Source organism: Mesoplodon mirus (genome assembly GCF_964341445.2).
Source record: "Mesoplodon mirus genome assembly, chromosome: 5".
Classification (NCBI taxonomy): domain Eukaryota; kingdom Metazoa; phylum Chordata; class Mammalia; order Artiodactyla; family Ziphiidae; genus Mesoplodon; species Mesoplodon mirus.
The window spans coordinates 41911947-41938502 of record NC_138980.1 but is presented as its reverse complement, the minus strand read 5'-3'; the positions used below and the strand labels follow the sequence as shown (position 1 = coordinate 41938502).

General features: G+C 51.9%; 1 protein-coding gene across 5 annotated transcripts in view; it reads right to left on the bottom strand.

Moving 5' to 3' along the window:
- CACNA1A (calcium voltage-gated channel subunit alpha1 A) overlaps positions 1 to 26556 on the bottom strand; it is a gene marked incomplete at both ends in the record, with an annotated part of 240998 nt that overhangs the window by 20961 nt on the left and 193481 nt on the right. For all 5 annotated transcript variants that reach the window (XM_082621831.1, XM_082621833.1, XM_082621835.1 and 2 more), the window contains 10 exons: positions 377 to 504; positions 4712 to 4862; positions 6223 to 6338; positions 6514 to 6579; positions 6908 to 7024; positions 14565 to 14648; positions 19422 to 19532; positions 22028 to 22192; positions 23970 to 24171; positions 25944 to 26081. In XM_082621831.1, the coding sequence (XP_082477957.1) occupies positions 377 to 504; positions 4712 to 4862; positions 6223 to 6338; positions 6514 to 6579; positions 6908 to 7024; positions 14565 to 14648; positions 19422 to 19532; positions 22028 to 22192; positions 23970 to 24171; positions 25944 to 26081 (1278 nt within the window). The remainder of the gene's footprint in view (positions 1 to 376; positions 505 to 4711; positions 4863 to 6222; positions 6339 to 6513; positions 6580 to 6907; positions 7025 to 14564; positions 14649 to 19421; positions 19533 to 22027; positions 22193 to 23969; positions 24172 to 25943; positions 26082 to 26556) is intronic.

Genomic DNA, 26556 nt, shown 5'->3' with positions numbered 1-26556 from the left:
TCTCCCCATACTGCCAGGAGAAATGAGGCTGAGAGGCCTCTGGCTTCCTTCCTGGGGCCTGGATAACTTGTCCTCACCATCTGGAAGCCTCACAGTGGCGGGGGCAGAAGAGACTCATAGGAGGTGAACTCATGGTGGATCCCCTCCTTCGTCTCCCAGAAAACCTGGGGTTTGGGCAGCAGTGGTACCCAAATCATTTAATCCAGGATGCGTGAGGGTGCTGATTCTCATCTCTTTTTTCTAGACTGATCCTCCTGAAATCCCTGCTAGCTCTCCAGGGAGCCAACACCCCAAGGTCTGGATCCTGACCTAGACTGTGCTCCAGTGCCAGAGAAAGGTGGGTGATGTGGCTGGAGGATTTGGGGTGACTGCTTACCACGCTGCGGGGTCGTACTCGGCCCAGACACGCACGTACTCATCCAGGTGGTGGGGACCCAGGATGGAGGAATCTCGGGTGAGGTACTCAAAGTTGTCCATGATGACAGCAACAAAAAGGTTCAGCATCTGTGGGGACCCCAGGGGCCAAGACGTGGTGGGGGAGAGGGAGACACATCCAAACACATATACATAGAGGCCCAGAGGGAGAGAGGGAGGGAGATAAAAATGGGAAAAGATAGTCAGAGAAAGAGATGGGGGAGATAGAGGAAAGACACATGCCCACAGAAGGAGCCCAGAGACAGAGAGAAGGAGGAATGGAGATGGGGGAGAAAGAGACAGAGACAGAGATAAAGATGGAGACAGAGAAAGATACAAAGAGATAAAGACCAACAGTGATGGACAGAGACAATCAGAGAGAGAGGTAGAGAGGCTATGTTAAATAGAGGCCAACACCAAGGGGACCACCATGACCCCAAATCCTCCCACACCTGACCCCCAACAAGACCAAAGTGAATACTCCATGGGCCAGAACTCTGTCATGTTTCCATCCCCAGCATAAAGTAAGCACTCAGCAAATATTTCTTCGATGGATGAATTTTCCTGCATTTGTCTACATCTTGTAGCACCTTGTTATGTGCTCTTCTAGCCTTTAGCACATGGGGTGCTTGCATCAGTCTTGCCTCCAGGCCTTAGTAAATGTTGCTCCCTCAGTGGACATCATTTTTCTCCCTTTGGATAATAGCATCTGGGGAAACCCCTGCCCTTATACTTAGATGCTGTTGTTGGGTGTGGCTGGCTTCACAGGTGGTGGTCACATGACCTTGTGATTGGTTAGGGAGGGGCACATTACTCAAGGTGGCCAATGAGAGCCTTCCTTGGGATTTTTGCTGGCACTCTGGCAGTCATCTTCCCTTTATAGGGAGAAAGTTTGAGAATAAAGCCAGTGTGAAGGAGAACAGCAAAGAGGACAGGGTCTGCTATTGCCTGGATCCAGCCTCATTTGGACTTTTCAGTTATATAAGTTATTGAACTGCATATTTCACTTGTCAGTTTTGGTTGAATTTCTGTTACTTGCAACCTATTTGATCAATACATGGTCTAAGCCCTGCCCACAGTCCCTGAGGGCCACTCTTTGAAATCTTCCTTCCTTCAGTCTGAGTCTCCTCGATCAAAGCACATATCAGATTGTATTGCTACTATCTCCTGACTTGTCTGCCCAACACCCCTGCAAACTGAGAGAAATATGTTCTCTCCTTATATCCCCAGTGCATAGTATAAGGCCTGGCACATAGTAGGTATTAAGCAAATGTGTAGATGTAAGCATAGTAGGTGCTTAATAAATGACCTGTAATTCTAGGAGTCCCTAACTTTCGTGACTCTATTTTTTTTATATACATCGTTATTGGAGTATAATTGCTTCACAGTGCTGTGCTAGTTTCTGTTGTACAACAAAGTGAATCAGCCATATGTATACATATATCCCCATATCCCCTCTCTCTTGAGCTTCCCTCCCACCCTCCCTATCCCACCCTTCTAGGTGGTCACAAAGCACCAAACTGATCTCCCTGGCTATGCAGCTGCTTCCCACTAGCGATCTATTTTACATTTGGTAGTGTAGATATGTCCATGCCACTCTCACTTCGCCCCAGCTTCCCCTCCCCGCCGTGTCCTCAAGTCCGTTCTCTATGTCTGCTAGTGACTCTTTCTTTTTCTTTTTTTTTTAGCAGTACGCGGGCCTCTCACTGTTGTGGCCTCTCCTGTTGCAGAGCACAGGCTCCGGACGCGCAGGCTCAGTGGCCATGGCTCATGGGCCCAGCCGCTCCCTGGCATGTGGGATCTTCCCAGACTGGGACACGAACCTGTGTCCCCTGCATCGGCAGGCGGACTCTCAACTGCTGTGCCACCAGGGAAGCCCTAGTGACTCTATTTTTATTTTTATTTTTTTTATTATTATTTTTTTAAAATTATTTATTTATTTTGGCTGCTCTGGGTCTTAGTTGAGGCATACGGGATCTAGTTCCCTGACCAAGGATTGAACCCCGGGCCCCCTGCACTGGGAGCATGGAGTCTTACCCACTGGACCACGAGGGAAGTCCCGTGACTCTATTTTTAATTCATCATTTCATGATATTGATTGAGCACCTGCTGTGGGCCAGTCACTGTCCTAGGTGTTGGGGATGCAGCAGTGAACTAAACAAGAATTCCTGCCTATGAAGGGCTGATGATCAAGTGTTGTAGATGTCTTCTAGGGTGCCTGCCCTTCCCAGATGGGAAGTAGTATAAGACTGTGTCTCCATATGCACCCGAAGCTACTAAGACAAGGGTGGTCATTTGACCAGGAGCTAGGATGGCCCATTCAGACTCTCTTCTGGGAATTTGGAACTGGGCAAGGGACCGTCTAGGTCAATGGCTGTTGACATTGGACTTAGAGGGTGTGTTGCTGTGAGACTTAGGCTGCAAGTCTCTCAGTGTGAGACCAACTGCTGGTCTGAAGAGGGTGGATGTGTTGGGCTTTTGCTGACAGACGCTGGTCCTTGGGTTGAGTTCTGAAAATAACATCTTCCACACTCCCTGGGCAGCTTACATCCTGCCAGTAGGAGCCACGGTTAGGGGGCCAGCCCGGGGAGGAGAGAGAAGGAGGAGAGGAGCTTCCTTCTGCTTCCCACGTGGGTCTGTGTTGTGGGTTGAACGTGTGCCCCAAAAAGACATGCTCAAATCCTGGCCCCCTGTCCCTGTGAATGTGACCTTATTTGAAAAAAGGGTCTTTGTGCACGTCACCAAGTTAAGATGAGATCATACTGGATTGTCGGCTAAATTCAATATGACTGCTGTCCCCATAAGAGGGGAATCTGGACACAGACACACACGGAGAAGACCATGTGATGACAGAGGCAGTGACTGGAGTGATGTTGCCACAAACCAAGGAACACCACCTGTGGCCACCAGAAGCTGGAAGAGGCCAGGAAGGATCCTATCCTAGAGGCTCTGGAGGGATCATGACCCTGCCAACACTGTGGTCAGACTTCTAGGCTCCAGAACTGTGAGAGGATAAATTTTTGTTGTTTTAAGCCACCAAGTTGGTGGTTCTTTGTGACAGCAACCACAGGAAACTGTCTTCAGTTGTCCAGGGGCAGCAGACAGCTAGGGTGCCAGCACCCCTCAGGGGTGCCAGGGGCAGCTGGGTTGGTTGGTAACACCTTCTTTTCCATTTTTTTTTTTTTTTTTTTTTTTTTTGCAGTATGCGGGCCTCTCACTGTTGTGGCCTCTCCCGTTGCGGAGCACACGCTCCAGATGCGCAGGCTCAGCGGCCATGGCTCACGGGCCCAGTTGCTCCGCGGCATGTGGGATCTTCCCGGACCGGGGCATGAACCCGTCCCCTGCATCGGCAGGCAGACTCTCAACCACTGCGCCACCAGGGAAGCCCCCTTCTTTTCCTTTTAATACCCCATCCCTGGCCTTCCTGCAGTTGTTAATCCCTGGTGACTTCAGCGTTCTCTGTTTGCTCTTTCAAGCCTGTGTAGCCAGTCCCTATATTAAATCCCCTCTGCTTGAAATACCTAGATAGTTTCAGTTCTTCTGACTGTGCTCAAACTGCTCCAGGAAGAGTGGAGAACAAAAAAGATTTGCCGAGATGAGGCCCCAGAGAGAGTGAGAGAGAAAGAGAGATCAGGATGGAGGTTCCTGATATATATTTTCATTCCTCCTGGTTTCAGTCTTGCAGTGCTTTATATTCTCTGGTCCTAGGAGAGTCCTCCTCTTGGCAAACTTGTCTTTTACTAGTGAAAACCCATTCAGTTTTTTGCAAAGCCCCACAGCTCCCAGAGAATGTTTATGTGGCTGACTTTTTCCTGCCTCCTGATCGTACAGAGGAAGGCACCCACCTTTCAGAGGGCAGATGGGAGTCTCCCACAGCTCAACTAGATGGGTCCTGGGGCCAGCTCTGAGCTCTATTAGTTTTTCCCTCAGCATACCCAGTGGGTCTCAAATGGGGGAGATTCTGCTCCCTCCCCCAGAGGACACTTGATAATGGCTGGAGACATTTTTGGTTGTCACAACTGGGAGTTGTGGTGCATGTGCTACTGGCATCTAGTGGATCAAGGCCAGGGATGCTGTCAAACATCCTAGCATGCACAGAACAACCTCCATCAGAGAATGATGCAGATCCCGATGTCAACAGTGCCGAGGGTGAGGAACCCTGGTTAACCTAATCCTGGGCTGGCCCAGAGAAGGCTTGGAGGGAGAAAGTGTGCAACACAGCCACATTCTATAGCATCCACACCCCTGAGAGGGAGCCAGGTCTAGGGAGCCCACCCACACATGTCCACAGACTCACCAGAAATGAGCAGAGGAAGATGAAGGAAACGAAGTAAAAATAGGCAAATTCATTGCCGCACTCATGAGTCAGGATGCCAGAGTTCTTATCACAGGGTTTACCGCTGAGGCAGGAAAGCATGATGTTGTGCCAAGCCTCTCCAGTGGCACTCCTGAGGACAGAGAGGGGGCATCAGGGACCTGGGTACCCAGCTCTGGACACCAGCACCGCCCCCCAAGGGAGGCAGACCATTGAGGTTAAACACTTAAGCTCTGGAGCTGGACTGGTGTTGGTTCAAGTCCCAGGTAAATCACTTTTTTCCTCTTGGAGCTCAGAAAGGGGGATTCTCATCCTTGGCTGCTGTGCATTAAAGCCCAAGGAGAATGTTTTTTAAAAATGCTGATGCCAGTGCCCCATTCCCACAGACTTGGATTTAACTGGTTTGGGATGTGGCCTGGAGACATAGGTATGTTTCAAAAGCTTCCCTCTCTCCAGGTGATTGTCATTTCTTATTTCTTTCTCAGGCTACTCTGCTCCAGGCACACTGGTCTCCTTGCTGTCCTCCAACATGAGAGCTATGCTCCTGCCTCAGGGCCTTTGCACTTGCTGTACCCTCTACCTGGACTGCCCTTCCCCAGATATCCACATGGCTCCCTCTCTCAACTATTTCTCTCAAATATCACCCTCCTCAAGGGAGGCATGACCTGTCAGCCTTCCTTTTTTTTTTTTCAGTTGTTACTTGAGAAAAAAATTTAGTGTGACAAAAATATACATAAATGTAATAATTTTAAGCATTTAAGTGTATAATTCAATGGCAATAAGCACATTTAAAGTGCCATGCAACCATCACCACTATCCACCTCCAGAACCTTTTTATCATCCCAAACTGAAAAATTGTACCCCATTAAACAATAACTCCCCCTATTCCCCTCTCCCAGCCCCTGACAATATTGATTCTAGTTTTTCCCCCTAAGAATTTGCCCATTTTGGGTACCTCAGGTAAGTGGAATCACACATTATTTGTTCTTTTGTGCCTCCATGTCTCTCTTAATCTTGAATTTTATCTCCTTCTAGTATCCGCTATAATTTGATTATTGATTGTCTGCCTCCCCCATGGGAATATAAGCACCCAGAGGGCAGAGAATGTTGTCTCTGCTTTGTTCCCAGTATTTACAGCAGTGCCTGGCACACAATAGGTGCTCAATAAACCTCTGATGAATGAATGAAGGAACCCTAAGTGTAGCCAGGATTAAGAATCAAGCCTCAGAGTCTATTCAGAGTCTATAAGCCTTTTTCCTCATCTGTCAGGTGTGGTTGCCAAGAATCCCTCGATAGGATGCTCAGGAGGATTCAGTGAGATAATGCCTGAAGATGCCTTCATGTTTACGTCCCAGGGCCTTCAGCTCCTGCCCTGCCAGGGTCCCTTGGCCCCCCACGCCCACTCCAAACCTCAGTGGAACAGAAGGTTGAGGGCACGCACCCCCCCCCCCCCGCAACCAGAAGAGAAGGATGAAACTGTGCCCCCCTCTCACCGGAAGAGAAGCATGAGGGCCTGGAAGAAGGTCCGGAAGTTATTGTGCTCAGTGATTTGGAATTCATCCTCATCACTGTCCTCGTCCTCTATGTCGATGCCAATGTTGCCAAACACCTGGGGAATTAGATGGTGATCATTAGGGGTGGCCACGCCCCCTAGTGGCTCCGGGAAAACTCCACTCAACCTTCAGGGCTGCCTCTCTGAACTGGGCTCCCTTAACCCACCCCCACCTAAGGGCGGTGGCCCTCCTTGGGAGTGCTCTGGGAACATTAGGGGGGCTGGCACTCACCTGCATCCCAATGATGGCGTAGATGAAGAAAAGCATGGCAATCAGCAGACAGACATAGGGCAAGGCCTGGTGGGAAGGAAGGCAATTAATAGTGCTGGGGGCCCCTGTTTCCTTCATTTGTCCCAGTGCTCCACCCCCATGGGGTGGCTGCATGCTGTGCCAGAGTGGTGCCAGGGTTGGTGGGCCTCTTTGGTGACTCTGGGAGATTCCCCTTGGAGCTCTCAAGACACACCAGGGCAGGAAGTTAGACAAGACTCCTGCATAGAACACATTCTCAGCAAGGTGTATCATAGAGGCATTTCCCCGATTTCTAGATTCAGCCAGAGCAGGTTGGGGTGGGGGGATCCTGATATTTCTTCTCAGCCCTGGGCTAGAGGCAGGGGCAGGGGCTCACCTTGAAGGACTGTACAAAGGTCCAGAGAAGAATTCGGATGGTGTAACCCTGACGGAGGAGTTTGATGAGCCGGGCCGCTCGGAAGAGGCGCAGGAAACTCAGGTTGATGAAGTTATTCTGGGGAGATGGAGAAAGAGGGGTGACCATCCACCCACCCCCAGGGGCTCAGAGCTGTCACCACTCACAGCGGCCCCTACATGAAGCCAACCAATAGGAAAAAGCAAGCCAGACCCCAGGTAAAGAGGAGAGAAAGCGCTATTAATGCAATGGTGTGGAGGAAAAACTTCGAAAAAACGAAGGGGGTGTGGGGAGGAGGAAGGGTGAGAGGGAGGAAAAGGCATCAACTCAAAGGCATAAACCCTCCCTGCCATCCCCACCCTCCATGGGGAAAGGAAAGAAAAAAGAAGGAAGAGAAAGGAATGTGGGTGGGTCATCGTGGAAGAAATAACAAAAGAACAAGGAAAAGAAAATATATCCGAATCATCCAATCAGGAAAAATATCGAGATGGTTTTTGTTTCTCCCAACAACCAAATGCACTGAGACAATAGGACACAAGCGGGTCAAGTTGCCGAATCCATCACACGTGTACGATGCACAAACACCAGGGCGGGGTGGGGGCAGCCAGCACGCTCAGGCCTGGTGGACATGTGTGGGTTCCGAGGGCATGTTACGCTCTGGGCCAGAAATGCATCTGTCATGGGACTCACTGGGCACCCTGCCCTGCCCTGCTGAGCTGCCCACCCTCTCCTGCCCGCCCTGACCTCACCCCACGGCCAAGAGGAGCAGTGGCTCAAGCCAATTGGAGAAGCGGAAGAGCATCTTTTCTTACCCCCTTGGCGAGCGGGAATGGGGAGGACGGGAGGGAGCTGGGGCTGTTCGGCTGCAGGGCGAGTCCTCGCTGCCCGCTGAGTCGGAGAAGATGCATTTGGGGCCCTTTCCCCCCTCTCAGGGATGGCTTCTCAGCTTCTGGAGCTGGGTGGAGTAGCACGGGACCAGGCCTGCAGGAAGCAGGAAGTACGCAGCGCCCGTGGGTGGGTGAGCTCGCCATCAGCCCAGGCCCACCGAGGGGCCGGTGCTGGGGGCCGGGAGGTGGGGCTGTCCCTGCCCCCAGGACCTCCCTGGGTGGACCCCGCCTCTGCTCAAAGGCCCCCTGTCTAGTCACTGCCTCTACCTCCTCCCTCCCGAACCAGAAGAACCCCAGGTCGGGGTAGGGGTGGGGAGACAGCTATGGAGATGGTGGGTCTTACGTGACTGTCCAGGGGCTTGTCTGCTGGGGCCTCTGGTGGGACCAGATCTGGCCAATGAATCTATTTTGTTGGGCCTGAGCAGTTTTCCTTTAGAAATTAAAAATAGCTCCTAGTGTTTAGAAGTCAGATTTTGCCCCCAAATCTGGCTTTCAGGCAACCCTGAGGCTGCTTCCACTGGTAGAGTTACTTGAGGCTCAGATGTGCCTGCCCGCCGTGAAGCAGGCCATGTTTCCTCCAGTTTGCCAAGGTTCCCACATACTAGAAATGGAACTGGTTTCCTGGCTTACGGCATCTGCTTGGTCCCCAGAGGCATTTGAGTTTGAGACTCCTGCTTCAGGTAGGCATGGATACCACCACTGATCAGTGGGTTGGAGGCAAAGGGGCCTTAAGGGGACTTGGAGGAGTGCTAGATACAGGCCATGTAGCAACGTTTAAACTGGCCTAGCTCTCACCCTGCAAATGGCACAGGGGTGATCATACAGGTTGCCCCAACAGTCACAGCACCGCTTTCGGTCTCAAGAGTTTGGACAGTGAATTATATGGGCATCCTATGTGGTGGTTCCTGAGGGCTTCCCAGCCACTGGATCGAGCTAGCTCTGGCCTGGGAGCTGAGAGACAGAGAGAGGGGTTTCAAGGAATTTCTGAGGTTGGCAAGAGGCCTCTGGGATTTCTGGAAAAGTCTAGGGTGCTCTCTGGGACACATCAGTTGACCCTTAGGCCTCTAGGATGGGGGAGGGGTGTAGGGATCCTACCCTGACCACATTTGGGCCTAACCACTGTGAGAATCTCTCAAGCGCCTCGAATCAACCCCCAAACTCAGCTTGGGTGACAGTCACTCTCCGTGCCCTGTTGACCTGACTCCCAGCCCTGCTTGGCCACCCAGCTCCATCTGGGGACAGGGCCGATGGCCCAGGTGTCCCCAGTCCCCTCCCGTCCATCCCCAGAGTACAAGCCATCCCTTCACGGGGCAGGGCATAACATGTGGACTCATGCAAAGTCAGGCGGGCCCTGGAAGCAGCCTCTGGGGGCTCGGGGCAGAGCGGGGCGGTAGGGACTGCTACCATGAGGAGAAAGAAGGGGGGTTTGCAGGGAGACGCGTGCAGAGAGCATGCTGACCTTCTTGGGGCCAGGGAGACAGGAGACACACGGGGAAGTAGGGGTGGAAATGAAAGAGGTCCAGGTGACAGGGCAGGGGAAGGTTCCAGTCTGCCCTCATCCACCCCTCCATCTCTTCCTGGGTTTGCATAGAGTCCTTCAAGTGCTCCCAGAACTTCAGACTTTCTTCTTCCTAGCTTCCATCTTTTTGTCCACAGCCAGGAAGGAATAGCTGTCCTCTCCTCCAACCCTGCCCAGTGCTTCCTGGTTCTAGGCTGAAGGGGAGTGATGTGGGCCCTGGAAGGCTTGCTGTGTTTGGGGGGGGTGCGAGTACTCAGAAGGACATGGGGACCACCCTCCTGAGGGCTCCAGAGAAGTCCTGCACCCGCAGACCCCACCTCCAGCCCAGATTTTGCCTCTGCACTCCAGACCCACTAACCCACTGCCTACCTGACTTCTTCTGGGGTGCCCTTCAGGGCACTTCAAGCCCACTGTGCCCACACTTGTGCTATTCCCCTAACCTGGCCCTCTCCTGGCATTCCCTAACTTCCATCTCCCAGTTCAAGGCAGACTCAAGTCCTCCAGGCACCTCTCTCCCCCGAGCCCAGACCCAACCCTTCTCCAGGTCCTGGAGAGATCCCTGGTCAGACGGCCAGTCCTCCCATTGCTCCTGCTTCCTCTGCTGTCATCTCTCCTTGGGATTCCTGGTGCTCACTTCCAGCCCAGTCCACTGCCTGCCCACTCCCTGCTCTGCAGCTGCAGGGTCTGGTCTAACCGCACTTCCGATCACACCTCCCCTGCTCCAAATCCTCCCAGGCTCCCACAACAAGGCCCCAAGGTCCTGTCCCCTTCTGCCCTCTTCACTTTCTCTGGGTCAGCGTTCCTCTGCTCTTTGCTCCAGCCACACCCTGTCACTTGCAGACCCTGACCCCTGCGTGCTCCGACCTGCCACAGGACTTTTGCACATGCTATCCTGGGCCTCAAATGCCCTTTTCTCCCCCTCTCCACGTTGTTAACGCTGCTCATCCTTCAGCTTGCAACACAGTTACAATTTCAAGTGGGTCTCAGGGGTTATTTCCCCAATGCCTGCCTCCCCCCACCTGTGTAGGTGACATAGGGGGTGGGGGCAGTGATGGTGTCCCCTTCTGCCCAACCCTCCATCTGTGGCACCGAATTGGGGCTCATTAAGTGTTTGGTGGATGAGTGTCTGTGTATGGCTAGCAGGGCAGGGATCCCGGTGCAAAGATGCCATTGCGGGTCCTTCAAAGGGGCTCAGAGGATGGTGGGGGAAGGGCAGAGGCAGGTGGGATTTAACAGAGTAAGGAGTGTGCAAGTGTGCAGAGCTGAATAAGTGAGGCGAGGGAGAGATGGACACGGTGCATCCAGGGTGTGGGTGTGGGTCTGCAGGGAGGACGGATATAACAGAAGGGAGGGATAGTGTGTGCATGTGTGTGTGTGTGTGTCAGGGGGTGGGGGAGGATCAAGAGAGGGAGATTGCAACAGCAAAAAAAGAGAAAGGGAGAGACAATGACAGAGAGGAAGAGGCAACGAGACTCAGAGACTGAACAGGATAGAGGAGAGAGCACATGTGTTTAGTGACCGTGTCTGGGTGGGGGGAGGGGAACAGGAGTACATGCAGATCAGGGCTCCAGGAGAGGGCGTCAGCTAGCCGGTCCATCTGGAAGCAGCCAGACCTGAGTCCTGGCCGTTCAGCCAGCACCGGTTCTGGCCATTCTGAGTCCCCCTCATGTGAGCGTCTTTGCCTGCACATTGCAAGGCCCTCAGACCTCCTCCATCAGACTTGGAGATTTACATCGCTGCTGGTCAAGCCCGAAGAGCTCGTGGGCTTGGAATGGGGTGAGGACTGTTGGAGCTTTCCTGGGGCCCCGGGATCCATGGAGTTAGCCAGGGACAGGAGTGGTGTGAGAGAGTGCCTGATGGCTCTGAGTACAGGAATGGGGTGGGAGACTCAGCCAGCCAACCCGTCCCGTTGGAGGTGTTGCATGGGGCAAACCCACCCTTTTCTCTGCAGAAGACACAAGCCAACCCAAACGGAAAACCCTAATTCAGAACCCAATACCAACCAGAGGAAGAGAGGCTGCAGGAACAAGGAAGCGGGTCGGGTCGGGTCGGGAGGGTCTGGAGAGATGGACAGACATGGGGGGTGGGGATAGGGGGTTGCATCAGGCAATCCAAGCTTCGAAAGCCCAGGGCGTGACATGCAATGCTGATGCGAGAAGATGCGTTCACAGTTAATGTAAGGCATTTAGACTTCAGAAAGAAGTAAGACCAACCGGATTCTAGATGCAGATGTTGAAGATGGAGGGGGAGCAGGCGGGCAGGGGCAGTTGGGGAGGCGTGTTCAGCGTTTTTTAGGTTGATTTGTAACCAGTGCCAAAAAAACCAATGGGTTTCGGTTCCCGGGCGGGGAGTGGGGGTGGTGGTGGTGGGTTGGGAGATAGTCATTGGTGTATGAACACACAGACCACGTCATGGATGAACAAATGAATTTCATAGTGCATTTTGATTGGATGAGTTTTTCAGACGGCGTTGTGCCAATATACAGTTTAAAGAGCAGGCATGAAAAGAGACAAGACAAGAAACACAGTCATTATCCATCGCACGCAGGGCAAACCCACGTCACCCCAGCCACTTGTGGGTGGCAGCTGAGGCCCGGTGGGCCTCATACCCTCTCCCCCCCTCCCCCGAAACCCTGGGGCCTTGCCCTCCCAATGGTCTGGCTCCCCTTGCCTCAGCCTGGCTGAGCTCTGTCTGGCCTCAGACTTAGTGGGCTTACCTGGGAGGCAGAAAAGGGGCTGCTGAGGGCTCCTTGCCTAGCAGGGCAAACCTTCCCCACCTCCAGGTTGGGCGTTTATCCTCCTAAAAGGGTCCAAATGCCCACCCTCTAGCTTTCCCGCCAAATGATTATAATTCAGGGCTGAGGGGCTGCCTAACAAACCGCAATCCAAGTACGTTCACAGTAATAACAGCAATAGCAATAATAATAACCACAATTCGTGAACTAATTCCTGGCAGGTTCTGTGCCAAGCACTTTACGTCAATCGCTCTGATTTGTTCAAAGTTGCCATCTCTTGCCCTAGAATGTCAGCCTTCTGGGGGCAGGCATTCTTGTCTGTTTTGCTCTGTTCCTGGCACCTCTAACAATGCCTGGCATACAGCAGGTGCTTAATGCATGCTTCTATGAATGCATGAATGAACGTGAGGCTTGCAAGGGTCTGAGGAGGCTGGTTATGAAGGTTAGTCCCAAACACAGGACGAGAAAAGGTAATACAAGTTACCCAGGGTCAAACAGCTCATAGGGGAGGGCTGTTTGACTCCCACAATAGTCCTGATATCCCTGAATTGGATTCCGTGCCCCATTCTCCTGCCCCATCCTCCTGCCCTCCCATATCTTGCAGCCAGGAGAACAAGCCGTTGGGGTCCAGTCCTACAGATCTCTTACTGGCAACTAGAGCTTCAATCATCTTCCTCTACCTGCCCTACTGGGCTGGTGGGTCACCCCTTCTCACCTCTTGACCCAGAGGGATATTGGTTCAAGGCTGTCTTGTCTTCAGCTGGATGGCAAGAAATTTTGACTGCCAGGAGAAGCTCCAGATCTCTTAGAAACTTAGGACAGAAGATGAGGTCTAAGCTCTGGCCCTCTGCCAGGGGACAGTGGCCAGGTGGGGGCACCCCAATGGGGATAGCCCACAGCTGGGCATGACCTCTCTAGAGGAAGGTGTCAGGGGTGAGACGGGGGAAGGGGGAACTTCTGGTTCACTGAAGCTGAAGGCAAAGAATTGTGGCCAGGATACCACTTGGGTGGGGGTATGGGGGATGTGTCAGAGAATGGCTCCTCTTCTGTGTAGCTTCCCAATCCTATCAGGCTTCCAGGATAGAAGAGTGGGCCAATTGATCCCTTTGTTGCTGGGGGCTCAGTTAGGGACGCCCCGGGGAACACCAGTGTGCCCTCAGCAGTCACCAGGTCTGGCTGCATGACTTTAAGTAGGTCCCTCATTCTCCTCAGCATTGAGCATCAGTTTCCTCATCTGTGAAACGGGGCAACACCCTCTTCTTCGGGCCCCACCCCACCCAGATCTATTCTCTGTTCTCCTCTGCCTGTTCTGAGCATCGCCCTGGCTCTCTGGCCTTCTGGCTCCTTTCTGGCTGGTCTTGGCCAATGGAAGTGGCTGGCAGGAGATAGAGGGTGGGAGAAGAGAAAGGTAGGGGTATTTCTCCCCCGATGCTTCATGCCTGCTTTGGCCCTGTCTCTGGCAGGAGCTCTGTCCCTCCATGTTCACAGCTCCCACCAGGCGGCCCCTCTCTGACTTCAGCACCTGGGCAGGTAACAGCTCCCCATGGTGGTTGGGTGCTGGGCCCCTTCCCCTCCGCTCTGTGAATAGTCTCTGCTTTTGGATCCCTTCAGTTGAACCCTCTAAAGGAATTCTTTTATATGCTGAGCCCCTGACCTGTACCACGAGCTAATCCACGTAAAACGCTTGGCACAGTGCCTGGCCGTCCCTGTCAGCTTTTATTATTGTTATTATGACAAGGTTGTTACCACCCCCGGCCCTTGGCTCTGACACTCTTTGCCCTTTTGCTTCACCTGTGAGGACCTCCTATCCTCCCCACAGCCTCCCGAGGGCCCTCAAGCCTAGGCTCACTGGCAAATGGCCAGGGAGGGGGTGTGGGGCAGGAGCTCTGGGACCTGTGTCTTCCAGACAATGTGGCCCTGTGAGGGGCCACCACAGCGAGGTCCAGCGACCCCCCCACACACACACACTTTGAGAACCTCCCAGGCCTGGGGATAGAGGAAGACACATGTCCCAGGGACCCTCCTAAGGTCCTGGGAATGGTGTCCCCCCATTAACCCAAGGGCCATGGCCCCCTCCTCCCCGTGAGCCAGAACATGGTTAGTTCAAGCAGAATGGACTTGAAGCTGGTTCCCTCTGGGCCCCCAACACTGTGTGGTGTTTGGGGGGTGGGGCTCAGCCTTGGGATCCTTTAAGTGTCTCAGTTTTCTCAGTGAGCTCATCCACATTATTTAATCATAAGTCGGTAGCCAAGAGGCAGGGAAGTTCACATTGCAGTGCTAGCCCCATGGCGGTGGCTTCGGACATCCCCGTCTCCCTGCATCACCCTCCTGAGGGGCTGCCCTTGCTCCCAGGGGCCCCACTTCTCCCTCTTTGGTCATGGTCAAGCGCTGGCTTGAGCCAGCTGTGGCTGTCGGGACCCACTGCTTCTTGATGACCTCTTCCTCGCCCCTCCCAGTCGAGCCAGGAACTGCCCAGAGAGAAGCCGGCGGGAAACTTACCCCAAACTCAGTCACCAGGATGTCGGTGATGCTGCCCAGAACAGTCACAAAGTCGAAGATGTTCCAGGCATCGCGGAAATAATTCTAGAATGGGGACCCACAAGATAGAGATGCCAACATAGGGCTCCGTGGCTGGCCCCCAAGTCCAGTCCAGGGGGCCCATTAGGGGCACAGCTGCAGACCAGTCAGGTGCCCGGGACAGTTACAGTCATTCAAACAGCAAAATGTTGCTGGATGGACTTCTCAGTATCACCTGTTCTGAGTCCCCCCTCCCTGGAACCCCCCAGCCTTCCCACGGCTTGCTTGGCCCCAGAGGGGGGTCTCCGGGTGCCGCTTCAGCTCTATTGTGGGGGAGGGCTGCCTTTCTGGGCTGTGCCCTGTTTCTCCAACAGTTCCAAGTTCCAACAGTTCCAAGGTCTCTCTGAGACCTCGGATGCTGCATAAATGATGTCACTGGGATCCTCATGAAGACCCTCGGAAGGAAGGTTTATCACCCATTTTATATTAGGCGACTGGGGCTCAGAGAGCTAAGATGCTCACCTCAGACAGCATAGAGGTGAAGAGTCAGGATTTGAACCCAGGTCTGGGCAAGCCCAGAGTCTATGGACAGGACCCTGCTGAATCAGGACCATGCTTATAGCACACTTGCTAAGACAGCAGCCTCTGGGTTCACATGCCAGCTCTGCTACCATCCAGCTGTGTGGCTGTGGGTCAGTGACTTAACCTCTCTGTGCCTCCATTTCCTAATCTGGAGAAGGGGGTTAGGAAGAAGGGTGCAGAGGCCTTCTGGGCATAGACGAGGCTACACTTCCTAGCCCCCTCGTGGTTAGATAAGGTTGTGTGTCTAGTTACAGCCGATGGGTTGCGAACAGAGGCAGCGGGAGTCACTTTCTGGCCAGTGCAGGACCCGCCAGAACTCTCTCAACCCTGGACCTGGTGTCCAGTAATGTTCCAGATGATGGCTGCTCAGTGAGCCTGGGTCTCTGAGTAAACCCTTTGTTGACTGGAGCAACAAAGTGGTGTTTGTTACCACAGCTTAACTTGAGCTATCCTGACTGGTATATCCCTGGGCTGGGTTCTGGCTCAAGTGGGACACACAGGTATAGTATGCTGTTGTGAAAATACTGAAATATTGGGACTTCCTGGTGGCGCAGTGGTTAAGACTCCACGCTCCCAATGCAGGGGGCCTGGGTTTAATTTCTGGTCAGGGAATTAGATCCCACATGCATGCCGCAACTAAGAGTTTGCATGCCACAACTAAGGAGCCCGCGTGCCGCAACTAAGACCCGGTGCAACCAAATAAATAAATAAATATTAAAAAAAATACTGAAATATTTCACACAGTTTGAGCCCACAACAAGTAGCACCCCTGCCTGGATCTAAGGGTCTGGCTCAAATAGACGGCCCTTCCCTTAAGGCTTGGTGGGACCCATGCTAAACACAGGCCTTCCCAGCAACCTCACAAAAGCAGAGGCCAGATCGGGGCTTGGGCCCCATTCTGAGCAGTCATGTCTCCCCTGAGCACCTGACCCAGCGGCAGCCCCTCTGCCTCACAGAGAAGGACACAGGCTTTGGATCTGTGCTTCCCAGGATCAAATTCTTTTAGCATGTACGAATCAAATGTCCTCGGAGTTGGACTGCTTGGGCCTCAGGGCCCTCTTCTGGAAGGTAAAGGTATAACAACAATCTGATGAATGTGAGTCACTGAGTGTGGGGTTTGGTATATAGTAGGTGCTCAATAGATGGATGTTGTTTTATGGTTGTCTAAAAAGAGTTCAGGTTCCACTGGCACTTTTTGGTATTTTAGCAGGTGCTGCTGGGGCCCTAGCCATATCCCCTCATTTTTTTTTTTTTTTTTTTGCGGTACGTGGGCCTCTCACTGTTGTGGCCTCTCCCTCTGCGGAGCACAGGCTCTGGACGCGCAGGCTCAGCAGCCATGGCTCACGGGCCCAGCTGCTCCGCAGCACGTGGGATCCTCCCGGACCGGGGCACGAACCTGTGTCCCCTGCATCGGCAGGCGGACCCCCAACCACTGCGCCGCCAGGGAAGCCCCCCCTCATATTTTGACTGTGTACCCTTGTTACTCTGCCCAGGGACTTTCTCTAGCTGCATAGGGGAATTAACAGCTCCTCTGGGAGCAACCCTTGACTATGACAGATGGGCACTGGAGGATAAATACTCCAGCTCCCCACCATGGGTGACATGACCTGCGTATGTGCTCTCTGCTGTACCCCAGAGGTCCTCCATGGAACTGCACCCCAGTTAATACCCATAGGGAAGCTGCTCACCAACATACCCTGTACTGGCTGCCTTCCCTTCCCTGTCTCACACCCTCTTTCCCCTACGGGGCTTCCTGGAGTCACCTCCCAGATAAATTCCTTGCATTCAAGCTTGTCTCAGGCTCTACCTCTAGGGGAGCACAAACGAGGACAACTTTATAGGTGTTTGGCTACAGGCCTCAAGCCCCTGGATAGCCCCTCTATCATTTAAACTCCACATGGGGAACTTGGGGCTTCATCTAAAACCGAAGGGGGAGGCGTAGTGCAGAGCCCTGCAGGATTGTCAGGGGTGGAGGAGATGGAGTCCCAGCCCCTGGCAGAATGCATCACTTCACCACCAGAACATTGACTGGGAATGAAAAAAAATTGCAAGACAGCTGCATTGGGCAGGGCTTGTGCCTGGGCTCATGCGCACACCCCCTTCAGCCCTGGGAGGCTGGATGTGTCATCCTCCCATCTTGTAGATGTATACATAGGAGCAAAGAGGCCAAGTGCCTTGCTTGTGGTCACACAGCTAGAAAGGGTCTGAGGCAAGATTCACACCCAGGCATGGGTACTCGAGAGCCTGAGTTCTTCCCGGTATATGTTCTGTGACCTGTTCCGGGTCACACAGACCATAGGTGGCATCCCCAAGACTGGAACTCTGAGTTGGTGCAATTGCCCTGACTGCAGGGTGCCTCCCCCTGCCTGGCTGGTCCTCAGTGCAGGGCCCAATGGCCCAGGCCGTATGTTGGGTTCCCCTGGGTGTCCTCATGAAAAATACAGATTCAGGGGCTTCCCTGGTGGCGCAGTGGTTGAGAGTCTGCCTGCCAATGCAGGGGACACGGGTTCGAGCCCTGGTCTGGGAGGATCCCACATGGCGCGGAGCAACTGGGCCCATGAGCCACAACGACAGAGCCTGCGCATCTGGAGCCTGTGCTCCGCAACAAGAGGCCGCGATAGTGAGAGGCCCGTGCACCGCGATGAAGAGTGGCCCCTGCTTGCCGCAACTGGAGAAAGCCCTCGCACAGAAACGAAGACCCAACACAGCCAAAAATAATAAATTAATAAATTAATTTAAAAAAAAAAGCTGACGCAGCCACAGATAAAATAAAAATAAATTAAAAAAAAACAGATTCAGGGGCTCCCACCCCACCAAATGAATAAGGATCTCTTGAGGTGGGTCTGGGGCATCATTCAACTTTAAGTGCTTCTGATGGGTTGCAGGCTTGGTAGCCACTGCTTTGGAGGAGAAAGGTCAGGTGATGAGCTTTATTGTAACACTTTCTGGTATTTATTGAGTGCTTGCAACATGTCAGGCTTGGACCTTCAGTCTCCAGACACACATTATTTGCATTTGGGGTTTGCAAGAGCTCTTTCGAGGGAGAGGCAGAGGATGGGCCTTTCTTGCAATGGAGGACAGAGAGGTGAGGTGACACAGCCTGAATACGATTGGACTCGAGGTCTCTCTGGTGCCAAAGCCGACAGCTTTTACCACCTTGGGAAGCCGAGGTATGACCCCAGCCTCGGTCTGCTGACACCACGGGCTGTAGGTCATTCTCTTCAGAGAGGTGGGTTAAGCATATCCTCAAGTCCTTTACAGTCAGGCCTCTGTATCCACGGGTCCCACATCTGTGGATTCAACCAATTGCCAATCAAATTGGTTGACTCCGTGGATGCAGAACCTGTGGATATGGAGGGCTGACTTACCTGCAACCTCTGGGATGCGATATGAGAACACCTGATTTTTATCAGTGACACAGATCATATTGGTAATCCTGCGGGGGTTTGCTGTCTACTTTCAGGATGGAAAGAAAAGCAAAAGTCCAGTTAGCAGCTGGTGAAAAATAAAGACGTAATTTTTTTCACCTCTTATTTCCTGGGCTCCCTCACCCCACCCTACATCCATAGATCCCTTAGGGGGTCAATGGGCCTCAGGTTAAGACCACTTGCATTAGTGGGAGACGAAATCAAGTTAGTAGGTCATGAACTGCATTAAAAAGGGAGGGGCGTGAGTTCCCTGGCGGTCCAGTGGTTAAGACTCTGCATTTCCACTGCAGGGAGCGTGGGTTTGATCCCTGGTCAGGGAACTAAGATTCTAAGTGCCATGCCATGCGGCTGGGGGCGGGGAAAGAAAAGCGGGAGGTGGCGGGGACATGGAATCAAGGAGATAGACAACTTCAGAGTATAGGGCATGTGCTAAGGGGAGATACAGATTCTGTGAATATTTCATTTTGGTTGTCTGTTTGTACGTCTGAGTACTGGGCTCCACTGCAAAATGTATTTCTTACTGCGATTGTGGCTAGAACAGTTTGAATGCTATGGACTTGCCTGTCTGGATCTCAGTTTCCTTGTCTGCAAAACGAATCATTACCCCTCTCATCGCATCATTTAATAATAGATATGCGCCTGACACAGAGTTTGGTGTTACTTGGTAAGTACAAGAACGCCTAAGTAGAATCTGTGCACGTTGGAGGGATGCTCAAGTCACCATTGGGGTTGGGGGCAGAGGGGTCAGGTGGGGAGACCACCACCCAGCACCCAGTGCCCCTCTGGGCTTTCCCTTAACCCACAGCTCTAGCTCCAAGGCTGGACTTACCAGAATCCCAAAAGCCATGACTTTGAGAAGACATTCCAGAGAGAAGAGGGAAGTGAAGACAATGTTGAATACCCTCAGGGCATTTTCATAAGCAACAGAGGCCCCGTAGAACTAGAGAAGAAAGGAAGAAGAGCAGTGGGGTCAGTGGGCACAGTGTCGAGGACCAGGGCTGGGGTGGCTCCGTGGCTGCCCTTTCCCTGGGGCAGGCAGGACTCGGACACTTGGTTTCCCTACTGATGTCTTGTGGAGCCAGCCCGGGCCTCAGGCAAGCTCTTTACTGGTTGGGCTACTCTTTTCAGGTCAAGACAAAAATTCCTTTCTTGAGTCCTATCTTAGCAGCTGAGATCCCGGGAGAGCCTGGCCCTATTGATGGGCCTCCTGATGGGATGCAGGATGTCTACAGCATCCTCTTTACAGTCATTTCTTTTTTATTTTCTTTCCAGATGTCTTTTTTAATTCTTACCTGTTACACTCCTATGAGACCACTTCCCAGACCAAGATGCAGAACATTTCCAGCACCCCTCCCAAAAGTTTTCACGCACCCCTTCCCAGTTGATAACCCGCCCCCCCCCCCCACAGAGGTAACCGCTATTCTGACTCTCGCCCAAACTAATCAGATTTGAACCAATAACCTTTAAATCTAACTACCAGGTTACAGGAAACCCAGCAGATGGAGGAAACCAATGCACCCAGAGGTGGGACAGTTTTCATTCAACTCATCTGGTTTCCTCAAAAAGTTAACAGCGTGGGGTGGTGGGGGTCGGGGGTGTGGCAGAGGACAGAGATTTAAAAACAAAAAACTGGAGACCATGTGTAGCCATTTAGATCTTGGCTCAAAAAACAACTTACTGTAAAAGACGTTTTGGGGACAATTCAATATGGATCTTATGGTGTTAAGACTAATCTTGTCAAGCATAAGAACATGTAGGAAAATGTTCTGATTACTTTGGAAAGCACACTGAAGAATTTAAGCGTGAAATAGTGTGGTGTCTGTCATTTAAAACACTTTAAAAAATAGATGAAATGTCCAGAATAGGTACATCCATAGAACACAGATTAGTGGTTGCCAGGGGCTGGGGGAAGGGGGATAGGGAGTCACTGGTAATGGGGATGGGTTTCCTTTTCGGGTGATGGAAATGTTCCAGAAACAGATAGGGGTGGTGGTTGCACAACATCGTGAATGTACCAAATGCCACTGAATTGTACGCTTTAAAATGGTTAACTGTAGGTTATGTGAATTTCACCTCAATTTTTAAAAAATGAGAAAAAAAATAGATGAAGCAAACACAGCAGAATGTTCCAAATGGGTAACTCTGGGTGATGGAGAATGGGTATTCACAAGCGCCTGGATACTCAGGATGTGGTCCAGGGACCTGCAGCATCCGCATCACCGGGATGCTGGTTAGAATTGTGGAGTCCCAGACCCACCCAGACCTGCTGAACCAGAATCTGCATTTTCACAAGATGCCCAGCTGATCTGTGAGCAATTTGAGAAGGGCTGTGCTGTTCTATCTTTCTCTCTTCTGTTTGTTTGAAACTGCTATGATCCTAACAATGAAAAGACAAAGCACTTGCTTATGGAGATGAATTTTCAGGTGAATACAGGCACTGCTTTTTTACCAGTTCAAAAAATCAACAGCTAAATTTGTTGAGTGCTTTTAAGAATTGAGAAATGTGCTAACATCTTTGCAGGAACTTTTTTTTTTTTTTTTTTTTTTTTTCGGTATGCGGGCCTCTCGCTGTTGTGGCCTCTCCCGTTGCGGGGCACAGGCTCCGGACGCGCAGGCTCAGCGGCCATGGCTCACGGGCCCAGCCGCTCCGCGGCATGTGGGATCTTCCCAGACCGGGGCACGAACCCGTGTCCCCTGAATCCGCAGGCGGACTCTCAACCACTGCGCCACCAGGGAAGCCCTGCAGGAACTTTCTTATTCAATCCTAATCCCCACCGGGGGCAAGGAACGTGCTATTATTATCCTTCCCATTTTATTGACAGGGAAACTGAGGCCCTGAGATGCCACTGGTCACTAGTGCAAGGTTAAATGGTGAATTAAATGGCAGAGCTGGGCTCAAATTCAGGCTTTTGGTCTCCAAAGCACAGGGTGAAAGGTTTTGACTTTTCACCCTGAAGAGGCTCCACGGCCCCGAGGCTCGCAGGGTCTTTACCTGCCCTTCTTTTCTCATTTCTTTCATCAAACATTTATCAAGGGGCTCTTGTTCCCTCTGAGTTAGGCCCTCTCTGAACCCCTGAAATTCAGGGGTGATCAGTACTTGTCTGGCCACTCGGAGCTCACAGGCAGGTGGTAGACGATCAGGCAACCCAACACTGATGTCGTGGCATGTGAGATAACAGACAGGATGCCTGCAAACACCTCATGTAGTCCTGGGAGGTCAGGGAAGGCTTCCTAGAGGAAGGGCTCTGCAGGGGCAGCTGGAAGGGGCTGGCCAAAGTGGTGGGAATCGTGTGTCAGGCAGAGGGGACAACAGGAACAGGGGCTTGGTGGTGACACAGAGTGTGGTCTGCCTGGGAAACCCGTAGCTGGTTCTGTTTTGCGTGGGGCAGGGGTGCGGTGGGGATTAAGCAGTGCCTGGGGGGAGGGGGGACTCACCTTCATCATGAGGACGATGGTGTTGAGGGCGATCATGGCCATGATGGTGTACTCGAAAGGCGGGGACACCACGAACTGCCACATGCGGTATTGGAAACTCTGCTTGTTCTGGGGCATGTGTCGGGTCAGGGGTTTAGCGCTGATGGCGAAGTCAATGCAGGCCCTCTGCGGGACAGAGCGCAGCAGTGTGAGGGCCTGAGGCAGGAGAGAGGCGGCTGGACACCCAGCAACCCCCATCTCATTCGATGCAGCTCTTCTGCACGTCTGCCTGGATGTCTGCCTCTCTTGCCCACCCCACACCCCCCATAAGCTCCTAGCCATGAATGTTTTCTTCTCCTGACAGCTACAGATCCTTGAGAAATTACCATCGGCCAAACTTTGTGCTGACACTCCTCCATCATCTCATTGAATCCCCTTAGCAAACATGATCAATGGGTACTATCAGTAGCCCCCAATTTGCAGATGAGGAAAATAAAGGCTCAGAGAGGTTACGCCTGATGTGGCACAGCTGCCTAGTGAGCGAACCTTGAATTTCAACCGGAGTCTGACGTTGAAGCCTAACCATTATTTTTTTAAATTTTATTGAAGTATAGTTGATTTAAAATGCTGTGTTAATTTCTGCTATTCAGCAAAGCAATTCAGTTGCTTTTTTCATATTTTTTTCTATTATGGTTTATCACAGGATATTCAATATAGTTCTCTGTGCTATACAGTAGGACCTTGTTGTTTATTCATCCTACATATAATAGTTTTCCCCTGCTAATCCCAAGCTCCCAATCCTTCCCTCCCCCCACCCACCCTTGGCAGCTACAAGTCTGTTCTCTATGTCAGTGAGTCTGTTTCTGTTTCATAGATACGTTCATTTGTGTCATATTTTATTTTTTTTTATTTTTTTTATTTTTATTTTTATTTTTTTTTTTGCTGTACGCGGGCCTCTCACTGCTGTGGCCTCTCCCGTTGCAGAGCACAGGCTCCGGACGCACAGGCCCAGCGGCCATGGCTCACGGGCCCAGCCGCTCCGCGGCATATGGGATCCTCCCAGACCGGGGCACGAACCCGTATCCCCTGCATCGGCAGGCGGACTCTCAACCACTGCGCCACCAGGGAGGCCCTGTGTCATATTTTAGATTCCACATAAAGTGATACCATATGGTATTTGTCTTTCTCTTTCTGACTTGCTTCGCTTAGTATGATCATCTCTAGGTCCATCCATGTTGCGAAGCCTAACCATTCTTTCTTACCGACTATTTTGCTTCTCCTTCTCTTTGAGGGAAGGAGACAGGGAGGAATAAAAATTATTTAGTCTTAGAGGCCAACAAAGCAGAGGAAGAATGCATTCTAGGTCCTCCACCTAGCTTGGATGATTCTAGAGAAGCAAAGGGTCATGCGTATACTCTCTGGTGGACTGGATTTTCATTTGTAAATATTCACCACCCCTCCCTGGGGGAGATTATACTTCCCTGCCCCACTGACATCAGACATGTGACTAGCTCTGGCTAATGAAATGTGAGAAGTGACACATGTCAGTTCTGGGCACAAGCCACAAGAGTTGGACCATGGTTTGCCATTCTCTCCTTTTTATCTGAAGCATCTTAGAGGGGAACCAGAATAAAGATGACATGGAGAAGAGCCACCTGGACATGCAGTCCAATTCCTTTGTGGATATCTGGCATTGAGATGTGAGGGCTGCTTGTTACTGCATCATAACCTAGTCCAAACTGACTGATACATATACAACTTCTCTCTGATGTGTTTTCTTCTGGAAACCTCATGAAGGGCTGCCCTTCATGCAGACTGAATTCTGCTTGGAGAATGCTGCTGTTCCCTCCCCAGATGCCCCCAGAAGCTGGTTCCTCTGTGTGTGTGTGTGTGTGTGTGTGTGTGCACATGTGTGATGGGGGGGTGTCAGTTTTTAAGAGGGCATGTAAGTGGGAAGTGGTACCTCATTTTTCTCCAGGCTGTATTCCTCCATCATTTTGTCCCCCTGCTCCTGGAAGGTGATGATGATCAAGGCCACAAAGATATTGACAAAGAAGAAGGGGAACACCACAAAGTAGACGACGTAGAAGATGGACATCTCCATGCGGTACCCAGGGCTGGGACCCTGGTTCTCAAAGGTGGCATCCACGGAGTGCTTGAGGACCCTGTGAGGGCCGGGGTGGGGAGAGGGGGAAAGTGAGACAGGGGAACAGGAATGGAGGAAAATATTAAGAGGAAACAGAAAAGAAATGAAGAGTCATCACTGTTTTCTGACTGCAGTCACTGTGGTTACTTTATGAAGCCGTAATCTTCCCACCTCTTTTGCCTGTGGGGAGTGTTGCCAGCAATGTCAGTTACTTCTACTGCCCTGTATCGAGGGCCTGTTATGTGCCAGAAATGATGTTCAACATTTTATTCATTTTCCCAGCAGCCCTCTCAGGGAGGTTATTACTGGCTCCGTTTTGCACATGAGGAAACTGAGGTTCGGCTGTAGATCACCCACTCACATGCGGCCAAGGTGGAATTTGAAACTAGGTTTGTGGTGATGAATGGGAGTGAGTAGGGAGTCACGGAGGCAGGCGTGTGTGTGTGTGTGTGTGTGTGTGTGTGAATATTTAAGCACAGGTGGTTGTGAGAGCAAAGGAGGGGTAATGAGGATGCACATGGAAGTGAGTGTATGCACGGCTGCTCTGTACATTTGCACACATCACTCACTGCTCAAGTACTCTCATCTAAGGGGCACCATTCATACTGTAGACCTGATAGGTTTGTGTATTAATGGTGACAACTTTTTGGCAGGTGGCCATAAAGCGCCTTTTTTGAGCAAGTTCATTAAGTATGTTGCAATGCTTTTCTGACAGATGGAAGTAAAGTCTGTTGAGGAATGGGTGTCTTTAAAAATTCGCTCAAAGGTGCCTGAAGGGCTAGCACTGGCCCTGCACGTGTGGATACTTAGTGTGTGCATGGGTGATTAGACAGGCATGTGTTGGTTGGGGTGTTTGCTGAGCGAGGGAGGGAGGTGAGGATGATGAAGGCACACACTGGAATCTACCAAACCTTCAACCTGCATTCAGCCGAGACCTCTGGGAGGAGGACTGGGGCTAAGGTGAGGCGAGAGAGGCACTTGCCATGGGCACAAATTCAGCGGGTGTCAAACCCCTCAGTAATCGAGATAAATAACATTTCACTGTAATATTTAGTATTTCCTGCAATATTTTAAAAAGTCAAAAGAAATGTCCCAAAGCCCCTGATGAACAAAATCTCAGAAATTTAAATTTTGAGGCCTTCCCTAGCAATCCAGTGGTTGAGACTCATGCTTCCAATTCAGGGGGCGCAGGTTTGATTCCTGGTTGGGGAACTAAGATCCCACATGCCACGCACCGTGGCCAACCCCTCCCCCAACAAAAAAAAACTTAAGAAAGAATTAAAGTTTGGACTTGCACAAGTCAGTCTAACCCGTGTCACCCCAGCCTCAGCCCTGTCTGAGGACAGATTGGTCCTGTGGTCAAACCGACTTGGAAAATGCCAGGTTCACCACCCCCTGGCTTGGAGGTTTTTGTTCACCAGCACCGGAAGGGTTAAGAGGATGTGACCGCATGTGTACGTACATGCGGCCTTTTGTAAATTAGAAACGGTGCCTGTTCTGGGAGCAAACAGCCCCGTACACTCAAGGGGTTGGCAAGCCAAGCGACCGCTGGATTTCTGCCCCGAGAAGCCCAACCGCATATGGGGGATGCTGTTCTGCTGACGTCTTGCATCTTGCATTGTCCCCACTTGCATCTGACATCTGGTGCCTCTTGCATTGTCCCCACTTCTGGAAGCCAGGAGCAAACCCCTCCCTCCCTCAGACCTTTCTGGGCTCTTGGTCCCTTTCCTTGGTCCCTTTGCTGGAGGCCCCCTAGCTCCTCCTGTGGGGCTTTCTGACTGGACCACTTACTGTGGCCAGCCTTCTCCCGTGGACACGGTGAAGAGGGTCAGCAGAGCCCACAGCACGTTGTCATAATGGAACTCATACTTCTTCCACTCTCGGTCCCGCGCCTTCACCTCGTTCTTCTCATAGAGGAGGTATTTGCCACTGGCACAGAAAGTGGTGACCATTAGTAAATCAGGGACGCCCGTATTTGGCCACCAGAGAGACGGGAGAGGAGGAGGAAGAGGGGCTCACCAGCCCACGCTGCTTCCCACAGCCCAGGAAGCCCGTTTCTCCCTGGAGCTTGTGTGCATCCATTTGGAGATAAATCCACAGATGATGCCACAGCCCTGTGTCCAGTGGGAGAGCCAACTCAGAATCTTGTACCCTCTTCCAACTTGAACACTTCTAGACCCAAGGGTGGGAGCCACAGGCTTGGGGGGTAGTTGAGAGCAGGGAGGGAGACAGGCACATTTCTAGGTTCATCAGGCCAAGGGGGGCAGCCGCTCGCTGCTCCTTCTCAGGGTAGGAAACAGACTCCTAGCCCAACGTCTGGGATCCTTCCAAATCCAGGATCCAGCCACCAAAATAACCACCGGCTGCCCTTTGGTGCATAGTAACCGTTTATACTAGTGAGAAA